Raw genomic sequence first — 9547 nt, forward strand, 5'->3', positions numbered from 1 at the left:
GTAATTAAAGTTTATCACAATTAATTTGAATTGTTGACGAGACCAAGACAGTTGATTGAGTCCAGTGGATGAATTTTTGTCAAGGAAAAATATTAGTTATGGTTATGGTAAACTTCAGAATGGACAGAAAGAGGAGGAGAGGGACTCAGATGACCATTAGGTGGACAGTGTAATGTTCACATGGGAGTATCTTAAAGATTACATGTTCTCAAAGTTCAGTGGCTTCTCATTATCATCTCTCTCTCTCTCTCTCTCTCTCTCTCTCTCTCTCTCTCTCTCTCTCTCTCTCTCTCTCTCTCTCTCTCTCTCTCTCTCTCTCTCTCTCTCTCTGTTTTGGTTCAAATTTTTTCATCGTTTAAATCAATTGATTAAATTAATCATCATTACACTAAAGTGTTATTGTTTATTATCTACTCGGAATTCTGGTTATTATCTACTAGTTATCGTTGGGAACTATTATCCAATTTGAGTGGATCAATTATTTAAAACTAATCAGTGAAATGGTAAACAACAATTCAAGAGAAAAATAGTAAATTGATTAACAGTAATCAAGAGCAAAATTTTGTTCTGATTAACCCATTGTTATGAATTACAAGCAAAGCAAATTCTGGTTTACATGATTTGTTTGCACTCTTTTAGTTTGTAAATCTTATTTTTCAAGTTCTTAGGAAACGGAAATAGAATTGATGAAAAGAGAGAGAGAGAGAGAGAGAGAGAGAGAGAGAGAGAGAGAGAAATTCATATTTTGTCATCTTGGCAGAGTTTGAATCGGGTTATAAGGTTGGCTTAATATTGAATCTGTGTCTTCATCATCCTGATCATCATGAAGATGAGAATCCTTGAGATGATGATGATAATGAGATAAGACTGAAATGTTTACCATGGGAAGATTAAAATAATAATGAAGGTAAAAGAAACAATCATTTCCATGATTTATTAATGTTAATTGTAAACAATTAGGATAAATCAATTGAACCACAATTTCCCAGTTTTATTTCATTATTACCAATGAACTTTTTTGTTGTTCACTTTAAACATCACCTTAATTGTTACACTTAAAAGTAATATTATATATAAATCTTACCGAAGTGATTAACTGATCACACTGATGGTAACAATTTATTAAATAGTACTAATCAATAAATGAAAATGTCTCATTCTACTTGAAAATCAATCAATTGGCCTCTTGTTTTTTTTATCTCACTCATTCTTTATTTAATCAGGATATGATTAATTAATTAAATCACTTAACTACCCGCTTGATTAAGCTAATCAACGAAAACAATCATATGGAAAATAGTTGAACGACAATTTAATTGCTTAGGTAATCTAATCATTACCAATCAATATGGTTTCTTATGTTTTGGATTGAATGAGAGAAACACAAAATTAACAATTGGAAATGTAAATTGTTGCTAATTGATTAAAGCAATTTAGTTGATTGTAATATTATTTGATCGCAACTTCATTTTTTTTTGACAGTTTTTCATTTTTTTTTACTGGTAACGGAAAAGGAAGTAAGCAAAAATGATATTAACCGATTTAAAGTTGCATCTTCCTATTTCGTTAATGATATAATATATATTACATTCAGTTATCATGATAAAATAACAAAAATAATGATAATAATCGGGATATATCATGATAACAATCAATTGTATTTATAATCATGTTTCTTGGATTTGATTGGGTTTCTTTTGAAGCTCATTGGCTTTCATTTGTTTGCCTTTGCGTTTGTTGATTGTTTGACTTAGTTGTTGGTCAGTTCATTGATTAGGTTAGATTGTGTGATATGATTGATTGTCATCATCTTGTCTCTTTGATTAGAATATTGGTAAATTTGGTAAAAATTAGACTTTGAAGAAGAAAAAAGGTAAAAATGATAAATCCTATGGAAGCTGTACTGATTCCTGCGAGAACATCTAATATGTAATGATGTGAGGTGTAAACAGCGGAAAAGGAAATACCGATTGTAATTATGGTAAAAGTGATGATAGATGGTAATGGAAGGCCCAATTTGAGGCCATAAAATGTAACTAAAGATGGATAAGAAACATGAAGGGAAGGCATTGTGGCGAAAATATTGGAACTTTTGGAATAGATGAGACCAAATATTGGCCAACCAACGATCGAATCAAAATCGGTTAATCTTCCTGGTGAGGGTTCGATATTTGGATCAAACCAGAATCCATGTTCCTCAATGTACCAAGGTGGTGCTGCAGGATAGATATAGTAGATTGCAAACCCGATTAAATTGATGAATAAAAAGTTAAGAGAAAAATGGATGAACGCTTTTCGCTTCTTGGAAAAGAAAAGGTAACCCGCAAAGGATAAAGGTAACGGTATCCAGGTGAGATAAAATAATCCTGCGATAATGGTGAGGGTTGGTGTTGCTTGGAGTTTCCAGAATTCATTGTGAGTATATCGATTTCCTTTATAACTTAAGCCGAAAAGTGATTTCTCAATTGAATAGAGACTTTGAATGGCCACTGGACGGAGTTTATAGTTCGGGAATGCCTTCATGTAATCAAAGATAATCCAGTAAACGATGAATATACTGAAGCCGATGATAAATTTCCGTGTGGTACTTGTACCATTGTAAAATAGAGTAAATATTAAGGCGAGAACTAAATGTTCAACAGATAATCCGATCAATAAGTAGGTGATGAGAAGGTAAATTGCTGATAAACTAATTGAGGTAATCAGATAACCGATTCGCGAACGGCAAAAGGTTTTAGTTGTGTAGGAAACACTGTCAACATCAACAATGAGCAATTGTTTGGTTTCACAGGAACGTGTTGATGATATTGATGATGTGCGAAGTTGCTTATTATTATTGGATAATATTGATGATGATGATGGATTCGATATGATTGATGGACGAGGTGAACTTAAATCTCGAAAAGGTCTCATTGGTTTTCTCTTGTTTTTCTCCCAGGTAATGGTGGCGGTGGTAAAGGTGACTAGTGGTAGAGTTGTTGTTGTTGATATTCATAAGTGAATAAAACCAAAACACTGATGCTAAATAGTGAAAGAGAAAAAAAATTAACCATAACGGTAAAAAAAATCGCAAAGAAAAACAGTTTTACTTTGATGAAAGAAACACAATCAACTGTTTACCTTTTTTTTTAAGTTTATCACAATTTAAACATAACAATTAACGTCAGGGTTTCTATTAGTTGATTAAAGTAGGTAAAAGGTTGACAGTTAGAATCCATGTCCAATGGTCATCTCATGAAATTCATTTGATTCAATGAGAGAGAGAGAGAGAGAGAGAGAGAGAGAGATGAAACCCACTAAGTAGATGTTGGTGATTGTTGTGGGTGAGAAGGTATATAAGTGGGAATATTAACTAATCGAAAGTAACAATAGTAAACAGAATATTATAAAAAAGAATAAATGTTTACAATTAACAGAAAAATGGCTCAAATGGGAGAGAGAGAGAGAGTGAGAAATAGTGAGAGTGAGAGTGAGAATAGTAGTTGATCTAATTGAGAGAAGAGAGAAAAATATGAGAAGAAAATTGTTGATATGTTGTGTTTGTTTGAAGGAGAAAACGAGAGAGAATTGGAAGATGAAGATGATTCTCGGTGAGATATGTTATTAATAACGATTTGTGGGCCAATTGGTTGGCCTCACGACAGAAAATTTCCACCGAAAAGGATGAGGAGCAGGGAAAAGAATAAAAAACAAAGTGATCACCAGGACGATCCAAACAGAACTGAACAACTTTTCCACTCGGGTCACTCTCTTTATCTAGTTAATTATTATTCTTACTAGAGCCATCTATTAGTATCAATTAGTAGCTTCCATTCACAATTAGATTAATTGTTCCTTAATTGTTGATGATTAGTTTTTTTCTTCTTCTTTTCGACAACAATTAACTAAATAAATTTATTATTATGGTGTCAGTTTCACCTTTGAGTTTCTCCTTATTTTTCATTCCAATTCTCATCCGGTTTAATTGTTATTCATCGTAATCATTAGTTAATTATCTTAACTTGATTAATGTTATTTGAAAGTCATCTCATGTTATTTGAAGCAATTGATTATCTAATCGGGTTTTAGGCTTTAATTGTTACCATTCAAATCCTCTAATCTCAATTAGAGTTAGTTAATTGTATTCGACAATTTATCTGTATATTGTGTTAAGGGATGATTGTTAATCTTTTAATTAGTCAATGTTTGGATTATATTTTGATTAACTTTTTGTTTTCCTTTTCAAGATGATTTAATTGCTTTGTAATCATAAATGTCTAGTGTCATCTATTGGCTTTTAATTGTGACTTTTTTGTTAACAATTAAGTCAAGATTGTCACTATTAAGATTACAATTAATCAGCCACAGTTTTGGAATTGATTATGATTAGATGATTTAATTGAATTCGCAATTCAAATACCTCGATAATAACCAGACATTATTCAGGGAACTAAATTAGATTAGACAATTAATTAATCAACATTCATTATCTTTTTATTGGTAGGAATCAAATCCTTAACCATTGATCCTTCAATTAATGAGAATTAACCAATTGTTACAATCAACCAAATGGAATCGTAACCAAATTAATATTACCTTGAGAAGGAAAAATAAGATTAACAAAGTTAATTAAAGTAAATATTTGATTGTGGATAAAATTTATGGGTTAATTTTGTCAAGAAAAGTAAACAAATCAAATCAAAATCAGCTGATTATCCATTGATTTCCTTTTCAATTGTAAACAATTAGCAATTACCACTTACCTGTTTCTCTTAATTGTTGAAAGTGAGCTCTTGATTTTGTAAATTGTTAACTATAATTGCTACAAGTTGGGACAATCAACGTAGCTTAACTGCCGGATGAAAGGGACACTTGTTGACATTCAGAATTCATTGAAAATCATGATTGATATCAATCAAATTCCGGCAAATTGGGTCATGGAAATTGATTAAATCATTTCTCTTTCTGATTGTCATAACAATTTACCTTCAAATGTCCCTTTGGTTATGTTGATTGACTATTTTGTAAAATCATCGAAAGACAAATAAAACAAACCTTTCGATTATTTCGAGCCACCGCTTGACCACCGATGACCTTCAAGTCACTTAGAGATTAAGGTGAGTTGATATGTACTTATGGTCTTTCATGAGATTTGAACTGAAATCTGAGAGCATTGGAACTGAGAATGAGAGAGAGAGATTCCAAAAAGTTAAGGAAATGAACACATGGATCATGTAAATTTGATTCTGATGATTGTGAGCAATTCTCAGGAATCATCACAAGATTCACCAGTTAAACATCAATAGTCCCTTGGGTTATATTGAAAAATAGAGGAAGTAGAAAGATTTAAAGACAAATTCTGAGAGTAAAGACCTACCATGAAAATCTATCATTTCCGCCATGAGATTAATCTTTTGATTAGTTGCCAATGTATCTTTTTTTTCTGGTTAAACTTGAGTTTCCTTAATGAATATTTCACTTGTCAGACAAAAGTAAACTAACTTGAAACCTGGAAGAAGAGTAGAAAATTTTGTAGAAACTATCAAATCGAGAGAGAATGAATGAGAAAAAGGGAGAAAGAAAAAGGATTAAGATTATCCTTCTCTCTCTCTCAGTGTAACATTTTCTCTCCTCATCACTTTCACTTCGTTGCGATTGTAATAAAGAGCAAAAACTCCAAATCCAAGCAGAATTTTCTCCCTATCAATCTTTTAATCGAAGATTAGATCAACATTCACAATCAACAAAACCCAAGGAAAAAAATTATCAACCAGAGAGATCATCAAACTTCAACGTTCGGGTTCTTGATCCTTCTGAATGAGATTAAAGAGCAATTAAGGTTCTCTATTTTCTACCAAGAGATGTCGCTTTTATTCAACTCTGCGCATGCGCAAAAGACGTTGGACCCTTCAGAATTTGTTGTTATTAATTTAATCAAATTATCTTTACCTTGGAAAAGTGTAACATCTTAATCACAATTTAATTAGTTAATTGTTTTCTTTTTCTACTTTTCATTCGATTAATCAGTCAACACATTATCATTACCATGGCTGATAAGAACATAAACGAATATGAATTTGAATATACAAAGGTAAGTCGATTGACTGATCGTTTCTTTTTTTTCCTTTCACCAAGTTACCCCTCCCTTTTTATTGGCTTTTAATTGTTACTGTTAATCATGATTCTGATGATTTATCAATTAGCTGAGATTAAATTGATTACCTTTTTCCTACTCTTTCCCATCTCGGTCTCTGTTTTGTTGTTTCCTTCCATTTTTCTCTTGTCTGTTTACTTGTTTGATTGTTTGTTCCTTTGTTTTCTCTCTCGTTACTTTGAGATTCGTTTTTGTTTTATTAATTTGTTTTTTTCTATTCTCTTTTTTTTTATTCATTGATAAAAGGTCACCAAAACAACTAAAGTAATCAGTGGATTGTCTCTTCTTTATGGTAAAGAATTGAAAGAATATGATAATATACCTATCGAGGATTTATTGAATCAATTAACCGAAGATGAGATCGATGAATTAATCAACGATGTCGATCCAGATGATTCACATATTCCACCTTCTTTAAGGTGTAGAGAGCAGACAAAAAAAGCGCCAACAGGACCTTTGAATAGAGCGAAACTGTTGGAGTTTTTAAAAAATTTTGCCCTCAATCAGGAAGATTGGCCGGAAAATAAGCCCTTCCAACCCGGTGTTAAACGAGGTAAGTTAATTAAATCAAAACTAACGATAGTTAATCACTAAGAATCTCTTAATGTTTATATGTTATCTTAAAAATAAACTGTTTTATTTTGCTTCTTTGGTGATATTCAAAGTCTTTATTGGTTAATTGCCAAATTAACTCAACATTTAATACCTTGTTTGTTGAATCTTTTCTTCAGGTGCTGTTTGGAAACCCAAGGAAACACCTAAAGTTTCAGATGAGGAGACACGAATTATGTTGGACTTGGATGATGAATCAAGTGATGCGTTGAAAAATGCCACCGAATCCGATCTCGTTGATCTCGCCGGTATTTTAGGTTTACATTCATTGCTAAATCAAGACCAGTTTTATGCTTCCATTACCAATAAAGGTCAAGGATCAGAGGCCAAATTTGAGTCCATCGTGAAAGCAACAGTACCCAAGCGAGTGCCCAATCTACCAGACAATGCTACCGATGTTGGTAAAACGATGAAACAAGTCAGTGAAAACGATAAAAAGTTACAAGAACTCAATTGGAATAACATTAAACACATACCAAGAGATTCATTCAAAAAACTATTCGAAGGTCTCAAGACAAACACAACCCTTAAAACATTAGACTTGGCCAATACAGGATTAACTGATGGCCCAACAGCGGTAATTAACCTCTTCATTAATTACTAGTCAATATTGAAATTTATTCCTCAAGTAGATCAGCAAAAAAATTGAATCTATTTAAAGTTGATAGCCAATTGATACTCAATACATTTTTTTTGCTATCGATCTAAAAATAGTTTCATTTGTTATCTGCTGATTTTACATTTTCCATTGATTAATATTCACTAATGATGACAATTCACTTTATTTTCTTATAATTTGCACCAATTTATTACATGTAAACAAAGGTGTTGGTTGAAGCGCTCAAAGAAAACAAAACATTGACCTGTCTCAATTTGGAATCCAATTTCCTTTCTGGTTCCATGGTTAGAGATGTTCTTGCAGCAATTAACGTAAATCAAGTTATTCGTGAATTTCGAGCCTCAAATCAAAGACCAGCTATTCTAGGTAACAGAATTGAAATGGAAATAACCAAATTGGTGGAAGCAAACAATTCACTTCTTCGACTTGGTTTACATTTAGATGCTCCTGACGCTCGAGCAAGAATAGCCCAACAAATACAGAAAAATATCGATTCGATACGCTTAGATCGAAACAATCTTCGAACTGTACAAGTTTTTTAAGAATCTTAATTTGTAAATGACTTTCAGCTTCTGTAAATCAATTTCTATGGTTTTCAAAGATGCTTTCATATGTATATTCAGGTAATCAAAGTTAAATCTTGAGATCGCAACTATGGTTTACGCGATTAATTTGGATTTAATTGTTGATTTTCCAGTTGATGAAACCAATTTTCTCTCATTAGCTAATTAAGGCAAACATTTTTCAATTTATTACTCTATTATTTAAATAGATTTTTAACCGATATTGACTTTCAAAGTACTGATTCAAAGTAGCTAAGCTACTTAAAAACTAATCGACTATAAGCTGGCTAGACAATCACGACTGTTGGCTGCAGCCACGAGATTGGCTAATGTTCACTCTTCATGGTAAGAAAAGTTATCTTAACTTTCACCTTAAACTTTTGATACCAATTCCAAATCTTCAATTGGACCCTTGGATAATTTGACTGACCATCACTCGACTAATCAAATACTTACCTACTTAAAATCCTCAGAACGGAACTTTTCATGCTCGAACCACAGCTCACACAATTGAAACTTTACTGTAATTCTAAATTCCCCTCCGTAAGTGTCTAACATAAACTTCCTGCCATTGAAGAGCTACAACAATTAACTGTTGTTAGAAATTTTAAATCATTGACCTGTAACAATGGAAATAAATTATAACGGTAAAAAAATTTACAAATTGTACAGTTCAATTTACACTATTCGTTTCATGTGGAAACAATTTTCAGAAGTAAAAATTAATGATTTTAGATCAAATCTCTGATTATAAATCTAAAAGAATCCATAATCGGTTTTAGGATCCATTGATTTACCAAACTTTCAATTTCTGATAAAAACTCACGAACTATTGAAAATCGATCTTCCAAACTTCGATTGTAATCAATTTTTCCGCATCGAAAATCGGAAACAATCGATAAATAAATCGAACATAAAAATCCGAGTTAAAGTTTCTCACTTTCGCCGCCTGATGGAGTCACGAGCCTCGTTCACAATTAACAATTTCTTAATTCTTTTAATCAATTTAATCATCCAATTTACCTTAATAATAATTTGGACAATTTAATTCTTCAATATTATTCTTCATTAACTTGAGATCACATATTTTCTCATGACATAATCTCAATCCAACGAACGACCAAGAAGCTTAAGCTGAGATACTAAAGTGTTTTAATCATCTGATCCGTTGATTAATCTTCATTTGATTTAGTAATTTTCTTCAACTAAACTTAATTGTTCATTCAAATCACTCATACAATAAGATTAACAATTGAGAAAACAATCAGTCCAAACCATCGGTAAAGTATCAATCGTAACCCTTTTCAATATCTGACTTGATGGTCAATGAAACCCTAATGATCCAGTTAATTGTTTAGTTTACTAATTAAGGTTGACAATAAATAAAATAATGGATTGAATTTTACAATTAGTAGAATTTCAATCAATCAAAACAATTTAAATCTATTCTCTGGAACTGTTTTATCTGTTTCTTTTACTCCTCTTCTATCTGTGGAATTATTTTATCGCTGATGACCGATCCATTTATTGTTATTATTATTTCATTTATTATTATTATTTTTTTTTATTCTCTTCATTTGTTTTTTATTCCTCCTTAGGTTTAGATGATATAACAAATTG

At 31.6% G+C, this 9547-nt stretch overlaps 2 protein-coding genes across 4 annotated transcripts; one reads left to right on the forward strand and one right to left on the reverse strand.

The window, feature by feature from the left end:
- Positions 1 to 1292: 1292 nt before the first annotated feature.
- Positions 1293 to 3832, reverse strand: LOC128392241 (phosphoinositol dihydroceramide synthase-like). Its single transcript, XM_053352233.1, has 2 exons — positions 3121 to 3832; positions 1293 to 3021 (listed from the first exon to the last, which is right to left on the reverse strand). Exon 2 carries the CDS (start codon positions 2911 to 2913, stop codon positions 1807 to 1809), a length of 1107 nt encoding a protein of 368 aa, XP_053208208.1. The 5' UTR covers positions 2914 to 3021; positions 3121 to 3832; the 3' UTR covers positions 1293 to 1806.
- A 2067-nt stretch (positions 3833 to 5899) lies between these two features.
- Positions 5900 to 8596, forward strand: LOC128392239 (tropomodulin-like). Of its 3 annotated transcripts, none has more exons than XR_008325974.1 (5): positions 5900 to 6070; positions 6380 to 6686; positions 6865 to 7322; positions 7571 to 8272; positions 8401 to 8596. XR_008325974.1 is itself a non-coding variant. In XM_053352232.1 (4 exons), exons 1-4 carry the CDS (start codon positions 6026 to 6028, stop codon positions 7904 to 7906), a joined length of 1146 nt encoding a protein of 381 aa, XP_053208207.1. In that variant the 5' UTR covers positions 5900 to 6025; the 3' UTR covers positions 7907 to 8596. The 3 variants fall into 3 exon arrangements, 1 of the variants encoding a protein (XP_053208207.1); XR_008325973.1 differs by having other exon boundaries at positions 7571 to 7987; positions 8137 to 8596; XM_053352232.1 differs by having other exon boundaries at positions 7571 to 8596.
- The last annotated feature ends 951 nt before the right edge of the window (positions 8597 to 9547 follow it).

The sequence above is a fragment of the Panonychus citri genome, unplaced genomic scaffold (genome assembly GCF_014898815.1).
Source record: "Panonychus citri isolate SS breed McGregor unplaced genomic scaffold, ASM1489881v1 Contig00136, whole genome shotgun sequence".
NCBI classification, from domain to species: domain Eukaryota; kingdom Metazoa; phylum Arthropoda; class Arachnida; order Trombidiformes; family Tetranychidae; genus Panonychus; species Panonychus citri.

Excerpts from the sequence above, each read along its gene's own strand:
- LOC128392241 (XM_053352233.1), bottom strand. The coding sequence starts at position 2,913 with ATGAGACCTTTTCGAGATTTAAGTTCACCTCGTCCATCAATCATATCG.
- LOC128392239 (XM_053352232.1), top strand. The coding sequence starts at position 6,026 with ATGGCTGATAAGAACATAAACGAATATGAATTTGAATATACAAAG. Across the intron at positions 6,071-6,379 it reads ATGAATTTGAATATACAAAG|GTCACCAAAACAACTAAAGT; the intron begins GTAAGTCGATTG and ends CATTGATAAAAG. Across the intron at positions 7,323-7,570 it reads TAACTGATGGCCCAACAGCG|GTGTTGGTTGAAGCGCTCAA; the intron begins GTAATTAACCTC and ends ATGTAAACAAAG.